General features: G+C 56.9%; 1 protein-coding gene across 3 annotated transcripts in view; it reads left to right on the top strand.

Moving 5' to 3' along the window:
- Positions 1-11,663, top strand: part of VSTM2L (V-set and transmembrane domain containing 2 like) — a 43,913-nt gene extending 32,250 nt beyond the window's left edge. For 2 of the 3 annotated variants that reach the window (XM_037877171.2, XM_043527438.1), the window contains exons 3-5: positions 1,650-1,700; positions 8,825-8,932; positions 9,848-11,663. In XM_037877171.2, the coding sequence (XP_037733099.1) occupies positions 1,650-1,700; positions 8,825-8,932; positions 9,848-10,186 (498 nt within the window). In that variant the 3' untranslated portion in view covers positions 10,187-11,663. The remainder of the gene's footprint in view (positions 1-1,649; positions 1,701-8,824; positions 8,933-9,847) is intronic. The other variant, XM_043527439.1, reaches the window with a different exon arrangement.
- Positions 11,664-20,409: the final 8,746 nt, after the last annotated feature.

A 20,409-nucleotide genomic window follows, 5' to 3' on the forward strand; every position in this document is an offset into this window, starting at 1 on the left:
TCTTTTTGTTGTAATATTGCGACCTTTAGGTCTGTAATCAAGTGACCAAAGAGATTGAAGTGTTCATTGCTGCTCCTCGGGGGAAGTGCTGAGCTGTGAAGCAGCGCAGAGCCCAGAGGGGAGGGGAATGGGGACGCAGGAGGGTCGTCCCGACACTGAAATCTAATGCAAACCCCAAATCTAAAACCCAATTCCAGCCAGGAGCCTTTACCGATCAGTCCGGGCTTATCTCTGTGGGCCCAGGCTGTCAGAGACTCCCGCTTTGCACAGTCGGCCCCAGCACCCAGGCCTTCCCAGATGGCCCGGCAAGCTGGGGTATCACGGCCAGCCAATTACAAGAGCAACGTGCTAAAGAAGTTACATGCAAACTGTGGCCGCGATATTTGGATTTAGGAGCGGAAGATAAAAGCAGAGCCTGTAAGCTGCAGGGCGTCTCCTGCATAGTGCTGGGCAACCCCAGCGCCCACCGATGCTGCTTGGCACCTGCAGGCTGAACAGTTCTGTGCCTGGACACTCAGACAGAGCCCAGGGCAGCTGAGTGGTCACTTAGGTACCCACCTTGGAAAATTGTGCTCAGCTCCTGGAACAGCTCCCCCTCGTGGGAGGCTTGTGGTGGGGTGCGGCTCTCTGCAGCAGGGTGAATGTCACCTGGAAGGGGTGAGGAGAGAGAGGGCAGAGAACAACCAGCTCAGCGAATGGCTGGCTTCTTCCCCTCCCGTCCCTTTCTCCATTTCCTTTATCCCAGGCCCCTCTGTGCTGCCCAGACGGTGCCCGGGCTCAGCAGCGGCCTCGTCCCCATGCAAAGAACGTCTGTTCACTCCTAGATGCTCTGTGTGGCAAGGCTCCTGGGGCTGGGGCAGGGTCCTGCCCGGTGTGTTCTCCAGGGCTCTTCCCAGACCACCCTTAAATCACTGGGCCCAGTGACCCCCTTCCCCTGGGCGGATTATTCCCTGCTCTGAAGTCTGGGTTTCCAGACATCCAGCCTGCATTTTCCTCTTCCCAGACTGGTCCTGTTACTCCTGGCCATCCATCCCAGTGATCCCTGCCTTCCTTAGCCACCATTTAGCCCAGCGGCATGTTGCTAATCTCTCCTCATAAATCATTCGCCCCAGGCCCTTCATTCAGCTTTTGCCTTCCTATTTGTCATCATCTGCCTGGTGCGGAGGGGCCCAGAGCTGACGGCAGCATCCTCGGAGTGCTCCCAGCATGGAGCATCTCCCCAGTCTCTGGCCTGGTGCCTCTCTGCCTGTTGCAGCCTGGTGTCATCACCTTGCATTGCAAACTCCTTTCTAATCTGCAGTCTGCCAGGTCTCTCTGGCCGGGAGCAGCCAGTGCTAGCTGGCAGGACTGGTTCCTTTTCCAGGTGCAGCGTTCAGCGCTGAAAGGCTGAAGCAGGATAAATTTTTCCTCTTTTCCTTTCACTGCTGGAACTTTCACTCAGTAGCACGCTTGCTTCCCCTCCTCCACGCTACCTCCACCACCTAAACGCCAGCTCTCCCCGCCAGCCCCTCTTCTCCCGTCTGCCTTTGAAGCATCCATTACGGGCTCAGGTGTGAATTAGTCTGATGGGTTTTTCTCCCCTTCCAGCTGAACTAATAGGTTCTCTTCTCTCTGTTCTCTCCCCACCCCCATTCCTCCCTTCCCCACAGCTAAAAGCATCTCAGCAGGAAGAAGCTGGGAAGGAGGCGACAAAAATAAGCGTGAGTTTGGATAATGATTTCTGGCGAGGGGCTTTAATTGAGGGTGCAGCTGTAACTTTGGTCCCCGAGACACTGGAAGCTTGGGCAAAAATTGCACGGTTCTGTTTTTTAAAGACCAAAGATTTTTTTCAACTCGGTTTGAAAAGCTGCCGGTGGGAGAACCAGTGCATGTTGTGGTCAGGAGCTGGTGGCCACTCCGCAGTGAAGGCTTGCACCCAGGGCACTGTGCGGAGTGAGTCTCTCCCGGGGGCTTTGCTTTGGAATCTAAGCCTGAATTCTGGAGAGCATTTAAGCGTGCACTCAAGTCTCACTGATGTACAGTGCAGTACGTGCTTATGCGCTTTCCTGAATTGGGGCCATTAGAACAAAATGACTCATTTAGGCCTTGAAGCAATTATGTTTTCTGCAGTGTTTTAAAATTCTTTGGGGTCTTCTTAAGCGCCTGCTGTCGGGCCCGGCGGAGCGGTGCCCTTTCTCTGCCCAGTGACCTCGTGATAAATCCCGTCATAGGCCTTTGCCAGGGAGGGCAGTGAGAGAGAGAAATGGTTTGGGCCAAAGACTCTGGCTTCCCTTCTGCTTCCATTGAGGCTGCTAGACGGGGCGCTCTCGGGCTGGAGAATCCAGAGGGAAAATCCGACTGAGGGATACACTGCAGCAGCGCTTCTGAACTGGAGCATTGGGACCGTTCGGGCTGCTAGGCACATGCCTGCTGGGTCATCCCACGGCTCCAGCTAGCCCCACAGCCAGGTGTGGTGTCCAGCCAACTTGGGAGCTCAGTCGCTGCACAAGCTGATGTGAAGGGTCCAGTGCTGTGAGGTGCTGAGAGCCCTCCTTCCCCAGTGGTGTTCATGGGCGGCAAGGGACGTTGGATCCTTGCAGGAGCGCTCAGGCCTGTGGCTCTGGTGGGGCTCCTTGCATGAGTGCGGGTTGCTGGCATGAGGAGGGCTGCAGCCTTGAACCTTCGCACTTGTTTATGAGCATTGCCTGGGCACCTGGATGTGCTGGCTGCGAGCGGGGCCCCAGCATGCTGGGGGTGGCACAAACATGTAGCGAGAGACAGTCCCTGCCCCCGAGAGCTCACGGTCTGACCAGACCAGACGGCCCCACGTAAGGTTTCCAGCCCTGGGTTACAGGCGGGGAGCTGAGGCCCAAAGACCCGAATTCTCAGTCCTACTACGGCCCCTGTACGCTGCCTGCCGATGTTGAGGAGAACCTGGCCCCAAGAGGGAGCGACTGGCTCCTCGCACACAGGGTGTCTGGGTCACAGCTGGAAACTGATCGCCCGAGTCCCAGGCTTGCACCTTCGCTGCAGGCCCCCCCCTTCCCGTCACCGCCCCAGAGCACAGCTGCTTCAGTCCGAGCTGGCCTGAGCTCTGGGAAAGCCCCGAAACTCATCACCAGCCCGTTGTCGAACTCCCCGAACGGAGGGTGTCAGACAGCCCAGGATAGATCTTCTTTGAGTTCCTGAGGCATCTAGGGAACACATTTACACTAAGGAGAAAATAATCAAATTGACTTAGCGGATTCGGAGGCCAGAGACATTTCGGCTCACGTGAACAGAACGAGGAGACACCAATTAGTTAAATAAAATACATGGTCCTGGCCGCCTGCTGTCACTGGCGTCTTCGCTCCCCCCCTGTCGGTCTGGCTCCCGCGTGCGCTCTCGCTGCTGTGGCTCTGATAAGACAGGTGCGTCACAGAGTCTTGCTTCTCAATTATCTCGCAGCTCAGGGTGGAGGCGGGCTTTGCCCAGGCCGGGACTGACAAAAATAACATCATATTTTAACAGCCCTGGTTCTAATTGCCATTGCTCTGCCTGCCTGGGATTTTCAGAGCCCCGAGCTAGCACGGGGAAGGTCCGAGCAAGCCCAGCACATCACTCCTGTGTTCTGTGCCGAGTTAAACAGCCGAGCTCACCCCCCGAGCTGTGGCACTCCCCAAACTCCTGTCTTCTTTGGCAGGAGTTGACGGTGCTCAGTACCTCACAGGATTGGGCCCTGAAAAGACAGATACATTCTCAGGCTACTGGAAACCCCCAGGCTGGTCGAACTCCAAGCCTCAGGACTTGGGGGCGTGTACTCTCATTTCAGTGTGTGGGGACTAACATGGGTAAATCTTATGACAATAATGACGTCCCCCCATGGAGTCCAGCACACAGAGTGTATCCCCCCGGACCTAGTCAGACGGGTCGTCTCCAAAATGTCGAGCCCACATTCATCACCCTTCACACGTTGTCCCGCCGGGCATTTATTTCAAACATGTGGACATGTTTAAACCCCTGATCTGGCTGAAATTGCTCTATAGCACCCGTCGGGCTACTGCCTCGGTGCTGAGATTAGAGCAACTCGCCTTCGTGAGAGTCCTGCTGTTTCAAAAGTTCTCAGGGCCCGATTCAGACCCGGCATCCAGGGACTCTGCTACGTCAGTGGGGTTGCACAAGTCTGAGTTTGGCTCAGGTGTGGACTCTGTGTAACAGCCTAGGGCCGTGCCCCCTTGGGCTATGGTCTCGTGAACCCTCTGAAGCCGACTCGCAGCGAAGGTTGCTCACTGTTCATATGGGAGAGCTCCGGGAACACCCACGTCATCGTGTTACTGTTGCAGACAGAGGGGCTTCCCCTTCTGACTCAGCGTCTCTGGGAAATAGGGTGTCCCTGTGCCGTTGACGAGAGATTAAACGGCGATCCCAGCTACTCGTGGTCATCCGAGCACACAGAACCTTTTCATAAGACTCAGGGACGTTAATCCACGTGCCAGGGCCAGATTCCAGGGAGAGGCTCTCCCTGTTCCCCTGAAACGCCTTGTGTAATTGTGCCCGGGCTTCGCTCTCCCCTGCAAACCCCGGGGGCTGTCGCAGCTGCTGCATTCAGCGGAGGGGAGGTGACTCCTGGACCGAGTGTCAGCAGGCTGCTGTGGGCGATGTGTAAACCACCATCACTGGGCTCGGAGACGTAGAAATTAAGGCTAGTAGGGGGACCACCAGGTCAAGTCTGAGCTCCTGTGTATCACAGGCCACCAGCACCCACCCACTAACCCACCACGGTCTCACAGCCCCCGGGGGCTTAGCTTGGTCTGTGCACAGGCGGAGAATAGGTGGGGGTGAGGGGCACCATGTCTGAGGTCCCTGTTGTGGCAATTCAGTGAGCTAAACCCAGCTAATCCTGGAAAGTGACCTTCATGACCAATCTGACCTGGGGGGAAATTCCTTCCTGACCCCATATTACGGTGAGCCTTGACAGCACACCAACCGGCTACGCTGGAGTCATGCTAGAGCGTCGCACGATGCACCAGCCTCGCGCGCGCCCTGAGGTGCTGTCACAGCCGGGGCTGGGAACTGTGTGACGTGTGGACACTGCAGAAATGCACGATTTTGTATTTTCAGTCCATTCGCCGGTTTGGTGGTTACAGGTGCAGTATCGACAAGGCACACAGTGGGGAATGGCTCCAGCTAGTGTGGCTGTGTCAGACTGGGTTGAACACACACTGGAAGAAGTCCTTGATGGACTGGAGTGATTGTACAGGCGAAAATATCCCCATCTCAGCCCCCAGTGCTTTCCTCCCCTGACACCCCGGCAGCGCTAGCCTGTGTGAGAGGCCTGGGGATGCCAGCCCAGTCGGTTTGGATCAGCTACCTGCCCGGGCAAGGGCAGTGGTGGGAGGGTTACACAAAATGGCACTGGGTCCAGCTCCCTGCTCCCCTCCTCCAGTGGGGTCCCAGCCTGTCCCGGTAACGCTCGCTGGCGGGACCTTTGGAAACGAGCAGCTCAGGTACAGGGCTCCCCAGAGGTGCCCCTGCTCTGGTGGCTTTGGAAAGCCGGGCGTGCGTGGGACCGTGCAGGTTCGGTGGGATACGCTGCGTCACAGGGGTGAGCTTAAAAACAGCAGCATTGCCAGGCAAGCAAGCTCTGCAAAACGCCAGGCCCGCTCCTTTTGCGACTTCCCTTTTCTGGGCTGGTTTCGAGTGATTCCAGAGCTCTCTGGAAACTGCCAAGGTTTGGCTGGTTTCCACCTAAATCCAGCACCAGCTCTGACTTCCTAGCTACTCGGCCCAAGACGGCCTGGGTGAGCCTGCTCCGTTTGGGGGTGCCAGTGTTGTCTGGCGTGGGGTTTGCTTCAGGGCCCATCAGTCTGGCCCCTGCCAGTCCAATGTGTATGGACCCGGTAAATGCTCGCCTGGGGCCATGCGGCAAATGCCTCTTGGAGGTGCTGAGCACCCTGGCTTCCCTGTGGGGGACCGTGGTGCCTTCACGATTTAGCGGGGACCCATGGGCATTTGGGACAATCCGCAGCTGCTCACTGGCCTCATGCCCAGGCCGCCAGGCATGCGGCTGCTCCGCTCTGCGTGGTGAAGACTGAGGGCGTAACATTACAATGAAAGAGAAGCTCACCGGCCCTCCCTCAGCCCCAGCCAGCTGGGACCCCCGCCCCCCACGGCGCCACTCCCAGCTAGCAAGAGGAGTGGGGGGAGCGCAAAGGGAATCAGCTGGAGGCCACGAGGGCAGAAGCTGTGGAACGATCCTGGGGCCGGGGTCTTCTGTTTAACTGCGCAATTGCATTTCCCAGCATAATGAGGCAGTTACTTGGATGCCCGAGTGTGAGCAGCGCCTTTCCCTGCATAACTACGCTTGATTCCCAGGCAGGCTGGGTGTGACACTCCTCCAGCTCAGGCCACGGGGAGAGATTCGCTTTTGAAAACATTTATTGATTGATTGTTGTTTTAAATGCCCGTGCTTATTAAACGTTTCGAGACTGGGAAAGAAATGCAGGGAGATGAGCCGTCCCTGCAAGTGACCGTGGTAAATTGTGTGCAACGTCCAAAGGGCAAGTAGAGGAAAAACTAACGGCCCCAGAAAGCAAAGCAGGGCTCTGCGAACGACGTGCGGAAGACATTGCACTGAAAGCTCCCTGAGCCGGTTGTGGCCCGCTCAGACGTAGTCAGATCATAAATAAGGTTCTCGGTCTCAGAGATTCTGATTGCATTACAGCCCAGGAACCAGGAACCACCTTCGGAAGCTGACTGCTTCAATCCCCATTCACGTCTTTTCAGCCAGGATGAAACTCAGCCCCGCGCAGAGGCCAGCTCCAGACCTGTGCGCCCGGGGGACTAAGGGGGACTTCAGCCTTGCACTAGGCCGCTTTCAAAGGAGTCTGTACGGGGGGGAGGTTCCAAACTTTCAGCCCTGGGTGGCATTTCAAGGTGCTATTCCAGCTGCTTGGGAGGCAAGAGCAAGTGCCCATGTCTCTGAGGTCATTAGCAAGCTGCTGGCTTGGTGCATTCGGGCTGTCACCGAAGGGCAGTTATGCCCATACAGCGACTGCATTTCCCTAGGAGGGCAGCGTTGGCCATGCCAGGAGAGACTGCTGGGCTACCAAGGCGATCGGTGTCCAGCTGCAGCATGGCCAATATCCAGTGCATCAGAGAGAGGGTACAAAAGAAACCCTCCAGCATCTAGCCCAGAGTCCAGTGCTGCACCAGGGGAGAATACTCCTTCCTGACCCCTGTGGCGGTCACTTCACACCCTGAAGCATGACATTTCATTACTTTTATCTCAGCCTGCATCACTGCAGATATTATTAGTGATCATAAAATTATCCAGCCCTTTTATAATCCAGCCCCAAAATGGGACTCTAAGACCCACTAGAGCAGCAAATTCCACAGACTGACTGCAAGATTTGCAAAGGAGGTTTCCTTTTATTAGTGCTAAATTTGCCAGCCATTAATTTCTTTAAGAGACTCCTTGCTCTTGTATTACAAAGTTAAAAGGAGGAACTGATCCTTTCCCATAACACCCTTCAGAATCTCCCAAGCTTCAGCAAGGACCAGCTAGCTCACCTCCCTTCAAGGCTGAATAATCCTTGGGTCTGCAATACTTGGTGTCGTGTGTAAATTCTAGCCAGACCTCTAGCCTTCCCCATCTCAGCAGTATCTGTCTCAAGGGGAGACAGCCAGGGCTGGACACAATGCTGTACTTGGAGAAATGGCATTGTCCGGTGGAACAGGGCAGCAGACTGGGATTCATGCCTCCTTGCGTGACCTTGGTCTCCAGTCACTGGGCCTCAATTTCTCCATCTGTAAAATGGGAATAATGATCTTTTGCTCAGCTTTGCAATATGCTCTCAAATCTGCGGATGAAAAGTGCGATATAAATGCAAACAGCTATTTAAATTCCTTCCTGACCTTGCTGCCATCAGGAGCATGAGAGTTGCTGACCCTTTCCCCCTAGTCTGTGCGGCTACAGCTGTGAGTTTTGGTCACAAAATTATCCAGCCCATTCTAAAAATTCATCGATAGTATTTGACTCCCTGGCAGCTTGTTGCCCAGCTAACTCTCATGTTGCATTTTGAAAATGCAGGGTGAAAAAACTTAGCGACAGCTTGGCATTGCTGTTCTGGTTCCTTGCTGCCCCACAGGGCCTTCCACCCCAGCAGAGGGCAGGGTGAGATTGCATGCCAATTCTCCGCTGGGTTTTCAGCTGGAGTGCCCATTGGCAGCTCTCTAAGATTCCCATTAGCAGACGCTGCTAAGGGGATGTGGCAGAGCAAGCTACGTGTTGCTACCCTGCAATCTGCAGCCGCCTGCAGGTCTCAGGAGAGCCCCATCCGTGGCTGCTGTCGAGCTGCGTAAGGCCAGCTCCCCAAACTGTGCGTCCAGCCCGACCCCCTTGCTCCCATCTTAGGGCATCAGTTCAGTATCTCTGGCTCCACGGCTGCAGCTGCAGAGCACATGCAGCCCTATAGTGAGTCCATTCGTTAGGCCACTGACAGGTCTCGCCCGCTCTCTGAGCCTGCGGCTGGGTTTGGTTCTGCCCTGTTGGTTCTTCAGCAAGGGGTTCACGACTCCCAGGCTGCAGCCTCCAGGCCAGTCGCTAAACCCCGCCGACTCCTCAGCTCACCAGTGGAGTGGTAAGGAGAAAAATGGCCTTTCCCATCCAGTGTGATTAGAGGGAACAGAGCCAGGGGCCTCAGGGCGGGTTATAAATCTGATTTATTGACCTCACCCAACAGCAGCAGCAGCTTGGACTAGTGCGTAAGTCTTAAATTTCATTGGGTGATAAATACTAAGAGCAAATCAATTTGGTAGAAAAGCTAATTAGCCTGCGTGGTTCTGCATCGATCTTCAAACACAGCGCGGTGGAGAGTGCTGGGGATTTCATCATCTCGGGACTGAGCAGCTGCGGGCTGAAGGATCCCATCGTGCACAGCGGCCATGCCCTGCTGCCTTGGGAAGGCTGGAGGTGAGGGGGGTGCATTAGAGGAGATGGCGTTATGTCCCGGCCAGTGGCTGAATAGGATTGTTTCTCCTAGGACTGGCCGAATGGCATGTACCACAAGCGTGGGCTGCTTCATCTCCATGCTTGGCAGCCGGGCGCTGGGGGTCACTATCTCCGCTGTCTCATGACGGGCTGTAGCAGAGACCCAGATCCCGTGCCCCCCGTATTTCTTCTTCTCCCTCTAGCTATGACGGCCCTCCAGGGCGCTGTGCAGCCAGGGGGCAGACGGAGCTCGTGTGGGCCGGGGACTCTGGACCTGGGGAAGGCTTTTCAAGGGCTGCAGCAAACGATTTGCTCTGCCCAGAGCAAGAGCGGAGCAGCGGTGACTCTGACGCCTAGGGCCCCACCGAGCCCTGAGCTGTTGGCGCCCTTCTTGGGGGCAGAGGCAGATTAGGGATTTGTGGGGCCCTGGGCCAGAGCAAGTGGGGGCCCCTCCACACCCCTTCCGCCTAGAGTCTCCCGCTTCCCATGCTCCTGCCAGGGAAATGGGGTTGGGGTGCAGAGGCTTCTCCTGCCCATCCAGTGCTCCTGCCGGGGAGCGGGGTCGAGGCGCAGGAGTCCTGTGCCCCAGCAGGCAGGCGGACAGAGCGGGGCAAGCCCCTGCACCCCGACCCCACTTCCTGACGGGAGCGCCAGGCAGGCAGAGCGGGTTGGGACGTGGGGTGCTCATTTTTCCAGGGTCCCCCGTTGGTCCAATGGTTAATCCACCGCTGCTTGGGGGCATTGCAGAGAAAGGTGTGACCGGAAAGTGGGAGGGCTAGGGACGGGCTGCCGCGCTAGGGGCTGGTGCGAAAGCAGGCGCGTAGTGGGGGTTAGGGAAGCTCCTTCCTGGACCCCTTCTGCACTCAGCCCTGTGCTCTCTCTCCCGCTCCCCGCCAGGTGGTGAAGGTGGTCGGCAGTAACATCTCCCACAAGCTGCGGCTCTCCAGGGTGAAGCCCACCGACGAGGGGACGTACGAGTGCCGGGTGATCGACTTCAGCGACAGCAAAGCCCGGCACCACAAGGTCAAGGCCTACCTGCGGGTGGAGCCGGAGGAGAGCTCTGAGGCGCACCGCCACGGCTCCTCCGCCGGGCATGTGCAAGACACCCAGCTGCTGGGCGGCCAGCTCTCTGACCACGCCAGACTGAGCGGCACCCCCTCCCACCCCCAGCACCACCACCACAAAATGGGCAAAGAGCTGAGGAAGCGGGCGGCAGACACCTCCTGCCTGCTGTAGACTGAGCCGGCGTGGCATGGAACGGGCTGCTGGATTCCCCCCCACACACATCCCTCCCCCCCCCCCAGACTGGGCAGAGGAGGAGTGCACGAGGACCAGCAGCAGCTGGGCCACCGGAGCGGTGCCGGGTCGATGGAAATCTAATGCTCCGAATCCGAGACTGACGTGTGCGCACACGCTGTGACTCTCGCATGTACCCCGCTCTCCCCACCCTGCCATGTAGCTGTGGATTTTTTAATTTCTTTAAGTACCCTCGAGCCGATGCAGTGCCATTTCCAGGATTCGAATGCAGACTTGAGACCGCTCTATTCCCAAGAAGGGGGTGGCCAGAGTGGGGAAGACAAGTCTGGCTTCCCCTGTGCCATCAGCTTGTAAGGGGGGCTCTCCCTGCTGTCTGTGCCCAGGGGAGGGGCTGGGGTTCATTTCCATGGACGACAGCCACAAGTCACACTGTTTCCCCCTGGTGTGCCGTGTGCAGACAGGGCTTCCAGCTATGTGCCAGGTTTAGTGTATGCAAACTGTGCTCACACCCGTTTCACATTGCTAGCTTTTTATCACTTTAGTGAACCCATCTGGCTCTCTCTGTGTGTGGGAATCTTGCAATCACTCCCTTTTGCTTTGCCCCACGAGTCCCGTCCTCCCTCCCTCGAGAGATCCAGTGTAGTTACTCTGTTTGGATCCAGTTGTGCGGATACAGGTTATGTCACTCATTCCTATAGACTGTAAATAAAGTTACCTCTTCCAGGCTGCCACAACCTGCCCCCCGGCCGAGAAGGCCAGTCTCTGTGGGAGGAAGAGAGGGGCACTCTGAATGGAAAGCCCAGCTGGTTTTAAGAAGCCATCACATAGGTTGGCGTTTTCTGCCCCTTCCCGCCAGCCAGCCTTGATTTCATTTGGATAAAAGACAGGCCCTGAGTCGGCTGGTTTGTGGCTAAGTGGGGGAAGCGCAGGGCTCTGCCATCTGGAGTTAGCCCAAGCCTGGGGAGGAAGAGCTCTAGGGAGGTTTTGCACCCATTGCCCCCCCTTTCCCCGTTGCGTTTCATGGAGAAGTGGGGAGGAACTCGGGCCTGGCTCTGGCTCGTGAGGACAGTTGATTGTGCCCAGCCCACTGTAGGGCTCAGGCTCCCCCTCCCTCTCTGTCGAACCGTCCCTCTGTCCAGGGAGGGGGGTGGGTGCAGCCACAGCCCAGTTCCGAGAATTCCTGCCCTTGGTTGTTCAGTTCGACAGGCCGAGCCCAGCCCCCATTCCCGTGGCAGGCGTTCCCATTTCTATGTGCTCCGATCACCCGCGGGGAGGGCGAGCTGCCGCCCGCCCGCAAGAGCAGCCCTGGCGGGGGCGGGAGGCCCAGGGCCCCCTGACCTGTAGTCACACAGGAGGAGGGGAAAGGGGAACTCAGCTGCTCCCTCGCTCTAACCTCCCCATGCACCACATGATCCAAGCTGTGACCCGCTGAAGCGAATAAAGCTCTTTAAATGAACACGGCCTCTGCCTCTCTGTTCATAGCAGCGTTTTGCAGGGGGCCTTTCCGTGCACGCTGGGCGCTATAATTGAGCAGGGTGCCATTGGAGACAGCACCCTTCCGCCCGCCCTGGGACAGCGCCCCCCAGAGGTGCCCTGCAGCCGTGACGACCCGGGTCCCAGCTGCCGGCCCTGCTAAGCTGCAAAGCTGCACTTTAAGCCCAGCCCCAGCTGGGCGATCAGCGGCAGCTGCCAGTCCTTAGGCTCAGAGCCTCACTAGGAGGCCCTGATCCGGTGCAGGGCGCTTGGGGAGAGAAGAGCTGCTCTCTCCGGGCTGGCTTGGGGTGTTTGGCTGTAAGCTGTGGGCAGGGACTGCACTGGAAGCAGGGTGAGTCTGGGGGTTGTTCTGATGTCACCAGAGCCCTCGGGAGGGGTTTCTGCTCAGCCTAGGCCTGCCGGGAAATGCCTCCTGAGCTGTGCAGACCCCAGCCCTGCCCCCGTACTGCCTGGCGCCCCGGAGCTTAGCCTGAGAGGGCGGCGCTGGGAGGTCCCCCATCACGTGCGCGCTGTGAAAGGGGCTGAGGCCACGGACCCTCAGCTAGCGCCTCGTGTCCGAACTCCTGCCCTGCCCCCATTTCAGGGCTTGGCCCTATTGGTAACAACAAACTCCTCCAGATCCCGCTCTGCCAAAACGTGCTCCTCCCCCCCACTTCAGCGCCTAGCCAGGGTGACCTGCCCCACCAGCCTGACGCGGGGGTCATTGCCCAGGGTCTTTGAGCCCCTGAGCCCAGCGCGACCCAGCCGTGGAGCTCTGCGTCCTCGCACCGGGGCTCTGGCCTGCCACCACCGTACGCGTGCTGGTAGCACTTGCCTTACAGCAGAAGGGAGGGAGGGGAGGCCAGGACACCAGGGTTTTCTGCTGCACTTCTAGCTGTGCCCCGTGGGCTCTCCAGTCCCCAGTGCAGAGAGGCCCTGGCTTAAGGCTCTGCGAAGGGCACTGCGGTTGCTAGCCGGGGAGCAGTGCTGAGCGGTGCTGGGTAACGGGAATCACTGCAGAGGGCAGAATTTGGAGCCGTTGTGGAGAGACCCAGCCGCTACCCTTAAAACCTGACCGGCTGCTGGGACCAGCCGCCGCACAGAGCCCTGCGCCGCTGTTCACAGGACAAAGTAAGAGGCTCAGATTAATTTTCTTGCCAGTTAATTTTCTGCTGCATCTGGAGAGGTTTCCGTTGGGTCCCTTCCCTGGGACCCCTCAGCCTCGCCATGCTGCGTCCTGCAGCCAGACCCTGGGCTTTGGGAGCTCCCTCCAGGCGCACAACAAATGTCCTTACCTCAAAGTGGAGCAACTCTTCAAGGCCTCGTGGCCAGGGAGGGTGGGGAGGTCAGATGAGGGGTTGGCCCTGGACTGTGCCAGGTGGCTACAGAAATCCAGCTGCATGAAACTTAACTGCCTGGAGGGGCCGTCTCTGCCTTCGGCACCAGGGCAGGCTCCTGTAGGAGCCGTCTGGATCCGCGGATTTCCCGGCGTCCTCCAGACTCGGAGCTCTTTGTAATGACCGAAGAGCAGCTCTGAGCCCTGCTGGGGCTGAAGCAGCCGCCTGAGAAGAAGCCATTGCAGCAGCAGGTGTTGGCGAATGTCAAAGGCTGCGGGCGACCTCACAACCACCTGAAATGCAAACTGCAGGGCTCCCGGTGTCCTGATGGCCCTGCTAACAGGGTCACATAACTGCACCTCTCCAGCGCGCTAGGGCCATGGCTTAGCAAAGTATATAATACATTAAAAATCCCCCAGGGCCAGTGTCAGTCAGTTAAAGCCAGACAGAGAGGAAGAGCACCCGGCCCGCAGTCAAGGACAGTAATAAAAGCTATGCCTTCCCTCCTCCTCCCTCCCTCCCACCACCCAATCAACTTTGGCATGGTCCACAATAACACAGGAGGAAACTGTGCAGAACCCTACAAATACACAGGATACTTTGTCAGGAAAGAAATATTAACTAGCTCCCAGGACTGGTAGTTTTTGCAGGAAATCCAGCTCTCCCACTAGCAATAAGAATCGCTAATCTGTCTCTCCCTGAGCAGCCCCTGGTGTGTTTGTGTTGCTCTGATACCTCTGGTCAGAGGCAGGCGTCTATCCCGTGGGGGGGGAAGCACATCCCCCCACCAATAGTGAAACTAATCGACCAAGGCTGGAAAAGAAAGCCAATCAGAGCAGCCTCAAGAGCGACCCAGGGCTGCGAATCCCCACAGAACAAATGAGAATAAATAAATGGTGGTGTCTGGAGTAATAGCCTGAGAACCCGGAGGTGAGTTAGTAAAACCAACAACTGGTTGTGTTAGGAGAGATTCATTTCCCTGGGTTTAATTGAACCTGCAGGAGCAGGAGAGAGCGTGCCAGCTCCCGGACCGCTGCCCCCCAGGTCGCTGAGGCAGGAGGGCACAGTACAACCCCTAGAACATAGGACCAAACTCCTGTTGGCCAATGGCTGGGCAGCTCCACCAGCACCTGGTAACCCTGGCATGCCTGCCACGTGCATCGCAGAGGTCCCAGAGCAGAGAGATGCCCCAGGCCGGCTGCCAGCCAGCCTTAAATCAGGGCTGTGTCTGAAACTGGGCTGGTGGAAAACTCCCTGCACCTGCTGCTGGGCTTTGGCGAAGGAGCAGAGCAGGAAGGATTTTCCTCCTTGCCTGGTTTAGAGTCTCTGGGGGACAAGCGGGTGCAGGAGCTGCCTGCCGTATTGCTCGCCTGGGGCACCGTCCGTAGGCCTGTGCACTGACTGGCGTGGGGGGGTCCTAGGACTAGCACACCCAGCCCCTGCAGCTCCCGACCTGAGGACACTGCCCGTGCTTCGCCCAGGCCAACCGGGAACCGACTGCAATGCTGGGGGGAGGGGGAGGAGCTCTCCTGCGGCTCGCCACGGGGGGCTCCTCTGTGCCTTTGCCACACCCCTGAGACACCCAGCTGGAAAGGGAGCTCCCGACAAGTCTGCAGGTCTCCGCGTCATATCCCTGGGTGGCCACACCCGCCTTTTGTTGGCGGATCCAAATGGTGTGTCCGCACAGGGCTCCACGGACACGAGGTGCCCCTGGAGGTGGGAGAGGTCTCTGTCTGTGGATGGACTTCCAGTGAAATCAGCCCATCTGGAGCTGGTGCTGTTTCCAGACATGGGACTCTCTGTGATGCTGCTTTAGGGCTCTGGAGCCCCCCGATACCCCCAGGGCTTTAATTCCTCCCTCCCACTCTCCTTTGCTACTTCTTCTCCTGGCCGGCCAATGGGCCAGCAAGCTCAGGAGCTGCACGTGACAACGGGCATGCTCAGGGAAGGGGCTCTAAAGCATGGCATCCTCCCGGTGCTGCCTCTGCGCCTCAGGAGTCAGAGCAGAGTTGTCCCCCCCCCCCCCCCCCCCCCGAGAGCTGGCATTGCTGAGCCCCACCAGCTGGCATGTACAAAGGTCACAACAGCCCCGGGTGCTAGGAGGAGTTAAATCCATTTTACAGCTGGGGAGACTGCAGCAGAGGGGTTCAGAAACTTGCCTGTGATCAGGAATGAAATCCAGTCTCCTGAGTCCCCATCCTGTGATCCAGCCCCACTAGCCTTTCCCCTTCTGCCTGCTCATTGCTATTCTGCCTTGTGCATCAGCATCAAAACTACCAGCCGAGTTCTAGCTGCAGAGTTATCCTCCCTGGTGCCGGCTGCTGCCACTGTATGAAGCAGAAAGAGCTCATGTCAGGTACTAGCAAAAGGGCTGAGCTTAAGTGCCAGCAGTTAGATAAAAAACACCCCCCTTCCCCCCTTCGTTTGGCTGGTAAACTGAACAAACTTAATATGCAAGTCACTGGTGGGGAATAAATAGGCACCATGAAAATGTCATTTCCACAGAGTCACATTTCTGACCATTATCCCACTGCAAACAAAAGCAATTTACTCTGCCGGTAATAAAGCAGGGGTGATAGCGAACCTGAGAAGAGCTGCAGGGCTCTGCTCCAGAGAACGGCCAGCCTCCCTGCCCGGCAGCCACTTCCAAAGAAACACAGGAGGCTGGGCAGAGACTGCGAGCGGGAGGGAGAGCTCGGTGGCTTGAGCACTGGCCTGCTACACCCAGGGGTGTGAGTTCAATCCTTGAGGGGGCCATGTAGGGATCTAGGGCAAAAATTGGGGATTGGTCCTGCTTTGAGCAGGGGGTGGGACTAGATGACCTCCTGAGGTCCCGGATTCTATGCGGCCACTCAGAATTTCCAATAGATCCATAAAGCCCAGAGAAACCCCCTTGTGTCACATACACCAGCGACCTGGATGGAGAAGCTGGCTATGAAAATGCAATCCCCTGTCAGGAGACACTTCTGCAGAACATAGAGCCTCCGAGGCATTGGCGAATATGTGTAAAAGCAGCCCTGCTGCCCTCAGCTAAGGGCGCTGCTCCATTCACCCAGATGCTCGGCGACTGTGGCCCAACCAGTCAAACTGGCTGGAGCCCACCACCAAATCTGCACCCGCCCTTTTGCACATGCAGTGAACTTGGGTGCACAGCACTGGCATTTGTGCGTGACACTTTGGAAGTTGGGCACCGAACTGCTTGGTCCTTTATGCAACTGCCTCTTTGCCTGTGGAATCGTGTGTGTGTGCAAAGGTGCGTATCTATGTGTATAGAGGTGATGAAATCAAGGCAGGGTGTAAATTAACAGCCCCGTTCAGGTTTGGCAGTCGGTGTTTGCTGTCTGCTTTTCAAAGACCATTTCCCCATTGACTCCAGTGCAGTTCTACACTGTTCCCGTTTTCTGCCCCAATGGCCCTAGTAGAAATTTTAAACCACAGCACCGTTTGCAGCCCTGTGGGTTGTGCTGAGCTGTCCCCCATCTCTGCCACTAGCTGCGTCTACCCACAGTGGGCGGATATTAGGGATTATTAAAAACCCTTTTTGGTTTCTATTGAAAGTGTCAGAGCAGCATAAGGCCCGTGATCCAGAGAACCCCCTCCGAGCCTGGCACTGCGCATGCTGCTGGTCTTCCCCTGTGGGGGGCCTGAGGAATTATTGTTAATGGCAAGATAAAGTTAAACCTTTCGAAAGTGGCCACCTGAGGACCAGCAAGAATCACTTGCCTGGTACAGCTGGTCTTTAACTAAAGGTCAAAGAAAATTGTACTGGAAGCCTTGGGGAGACCTTAAAGTGGCCACGTAAGCTCAGGGCCTTGCCTAGCGGAGGTGGGACAGAGCCGGTTCTAATGCCCTGAGTTATTTATAACCTTTGTAAGTTTAACTGCTTGCCAGTTTAGGGCTTTAATGCAGCGAAAGGTGCATGGGACTTTGACAGGGCAACCAGTGGGGAGAGGCCACTAATTCAGACAGCCTGCATGCATCTCCGGACAAGTGCTGTAGCTCGGGCGAGGGGCCAGGGAATGACGCTCAGTGGCTCGGTTCCATAGACAGTGAAGGAGACAGCACTTGTATTCTGCTAGCGGGAGGCTGTCAGGGCCCTAGAGCCAGGGGTCCCGCCCTCTGATATTGTTGCTTACGCTGATATAGCAAGAGTTTGTCCCCCCCCCCCCCCCCCCGCTACTTTACTAATGAGCCTCTACCCTGGCCCCAACCCGCCTGCTCCACCCCACCACAGAGCCTGGGGTTTGCAGCAGCCCCTCCTCTCGGGGGGTGTGGGGGGGGGGGTTAGTTGTAGTCAGTATTGCCAAACTAAGGCAACAGTCTAATTTGATGATCATGGTTGCACCTGTGTTTAAAGCGTCTTGACCTCCTGTGGCCCCGCGCTGGCTGGGCCATTGCTGCCGGCTGTAGAGACGACTGCAGCCCGTTTGCTGCTCAGACGTGTCTGCTGAATTCTTCACAAGGCGAGCGGCTGGGGAGCTGTTCAGGGACAGGGGCAGAGCAGGGAGGTGGGTTGATGAGCTGGCAAAACCAAAGTCCTGCTCTTCCCCAACCAAGCCAGGCCTGGCCATGAACACCCGCGCCCAGCAAAGAGGCTGCTGCGGTGGGTCTCCGTTAGACTGACGCAACCGCCGGGTTTGGCTGCGCGTGACGGGCCACTGGGCTGCTGCTTTGGACACAGTGATTTGTGGCAGCCCAATGGCCTTTAGCCACCCTGCCCATGAGCAGCACCTATGGGACATGGCTCTGACTTAGCTCCATGCGTGTAAGATAGGTCACTGCTGAAGTTGGTTCCTGGGGGAGAAATCCTAGTCGAGGAGCGATGCTCTCCCGACAGCTAGGGATGCAGAGGATGGGCGCCGCTCCAAACCAACGGCAGCGTTTCCATGTCAAACGCGCGTCACACAGTCTCTGTGCCTTCGCGCAGCTCAGTGGGTTTCCAGTGGTAAATGTGAGTTTAACCTACAAACCAGAAGGCTGTTTCATTAGGTCACCGGGAAACCCACACTAAAATTACAGCCTCAGGCTTCCGGACCTGCTTGGTGCAGTGGGTCTGGGTTTTAGCTGTTCCTCTGCCAGCAGCATTAGCCCCTAGGGAAGGCAGACGGTAATTACCAGAACTTTTCCCGTTCCTTTTGTCTCACTTCAACCCCAGTGCATCAACGCTGCACCTTCCTCCCTCCCCCAAGCTCGCCACCTGGGAAGGGAAGATTTACTGCTGGTTCAGGCTTCCCCTGCGGCAGCCGGTCAGCCCAGACCATGGACCTGGTGCCTGGCTCATGCTGTTTCTGACAATTAGCGAGTGCTAAGGCCCCAGGCGCTTTAACCCCAGAAGAATTCTTTGCTTGCAGCACCATCTACAGGAGCCCTGGCCAGACTCTGCATTGACTCTGCCCACAGAGCCTGGCGTTTGGCGCAGCGCTGGCCATGGCTTACACATAGGGCCAAGGGGCCCCGTTCTCCCACTCGCCCCAGTGCCTGACTCTCACCCTGCGAGAGGACACTTGGGCCTGGTGTGTTTAGCACATGCCCTGGCTTTCCAACGCTCAAAGGCTCTGCAGTAGGCAAAGCATTGTAGTGTTTCAGGGCCAGCCACTGGCAGGAAGTGCTCACCCTCCAGCCATCTTCCCTGGCCCTGGCCTTGAGCTGACACATGATTCAAGGCACCATCTGCCTGCGGCCACGGGGGAGAGGGCACCACACTATGCGTGAGCTTGACTCCTCTACCCTTCCTGCAAGCTGAAACTCACACACGGCCCAGGCTCCACTTCTGGCCCCTGGACGGTGCCTGGACCTTGTCCCCTCCCTCTGCCCAGGGGGGAATTTCACCCCACAGACAGAGCAAAGAGAGTCAGCTGATCAGGATGGTGCTGGGAGCTCAGCTCCGTAGGCAGAAGATCCCACCTTGAGGTTCGTGTTTCTTCTGTGTAAAACCAGCACAGCTGGGTGCGAACAGGGCTCGTGGGCCACCTCAGACACACCCTGCCGGAACGAAGTCCCCAGGAGTGTGCAAGGGAATTATTTGAATTATCACAGCGCCTAGGAGACGGTCATGGGCCAGGACCCCTCTGTGCTAGGAGCTGTACAAACACAGAACAAAAAGTCAGCCTGCATCTGCCCAGCATCCCCCACACTATGCCTCGCCAGGCCTCATTCCTTCTTCTCCCAATTGCTGGTTTGTTGTTTCTGGCTTCCAAGTGAGCAGCCTGGGCTCTGCGTCCTGGTGAGAGCTGTGTACCCACTCCGTCCACAGGGAGTGCTCAGACACCCACTACTCTCTGCCCTGGCGAACGCTCCTCTCTCAGCCCAGACAGCCTGGCACGCGACAGCTGAGTGGCCCTGGGAAGATTCAAAGACATGCTGAGGGTGCTTTGTGGCGGGCGCAGAGAATTGGGGGGGGGGAGGGGGGGTGTCAGGAGATAAGTTGCTAATCAAGAAAACTGGCCAAAGGAAAGGGAAATGACCGCTACAAATGCAACGCCCGGCCTTTGTTCTTGTAAAGTGCCCCTGGCAGGACCTGGGAGCCCATGAAGGCTCCCCTAAGAACCTTTCAGAACCTTCTCACCCAACAGGGAAGGGAAAAAAGTGTCATTTATAAAGTAATCAGCCTGCCGCTGGACTCCCAACACCTCTCTGCATTATCACCTGCAATGCAGCCTCTTTTCTGCATTCCTCGGGAATGGGGCGGTGCTGACACTCTGCTTCCAGTCCAATCACATGGCCCAGAGGGCTGTAGAAAGGTACAGAATTGGAAAGCATGCCATGTATTGTTTGGAGTGCAGACAGGTCTCAGCAGGAGCCACACTAATCATCTGCAGGGCTACAGACCTCTCAGGCGGTAGGATCTGACTGCACTTTATCTGTGCTGTATGTACAGTCAGTCCGTCACTTCTGGGTTTAAACTTGTATTTTCTGTTTTAGATGTGTGCACAACTTGGTCATGAGACTTGCCAGAGGAAACGATTCCTTGCACCTTGTGTTTACGTCATGTGGACACCACCAATGCTGCTGCTACCTCTAGCGTGTGTGTTGTGTGTTGAATTCACGAGTGTTTCCAGCCACTTTGCACAGGTGGTAAGTTATTGCACAAGCTGCAAAGCAGTGGAGAATCAGTCCTCATGGCCCCAGTCTAATACATGCAAAAGGGTAGGGCCAACAGCGCCCAACACCTCAATATGGGATTTAGAGTGAGCTCTGAGGTGTCACTACCCAAATGTGACCTACAACATGGCCAAGCTGCATAGCTTCAGAGTGTGACCTATTTAGAATAGAAACAGCTGGCAGGAATTCTAAACAGCTGGATGTAAAAAAATGCAGAAGACTGTCCTTGAGAAATTGAACAGAACCAAGGGCTGGGATGTGGATTAAAAGAGAAAAGAAATAAAAGGCACA

This window comes from Chelonia mydas, chromosome 13 (genome assembly GCF_015237465.2).
Source record: "Chelonia mydas isolate rCheMyd1 chromosome 13, rCheMyd1.pri.v2, whole genome shotgun sequence".
Classification (NCBI taxonomy): domain Eukaryota; kingdom Metazoa; phylum Chordata; order Testudines; family Cheloniidae; genus Chelonia; species Chelonia mydas.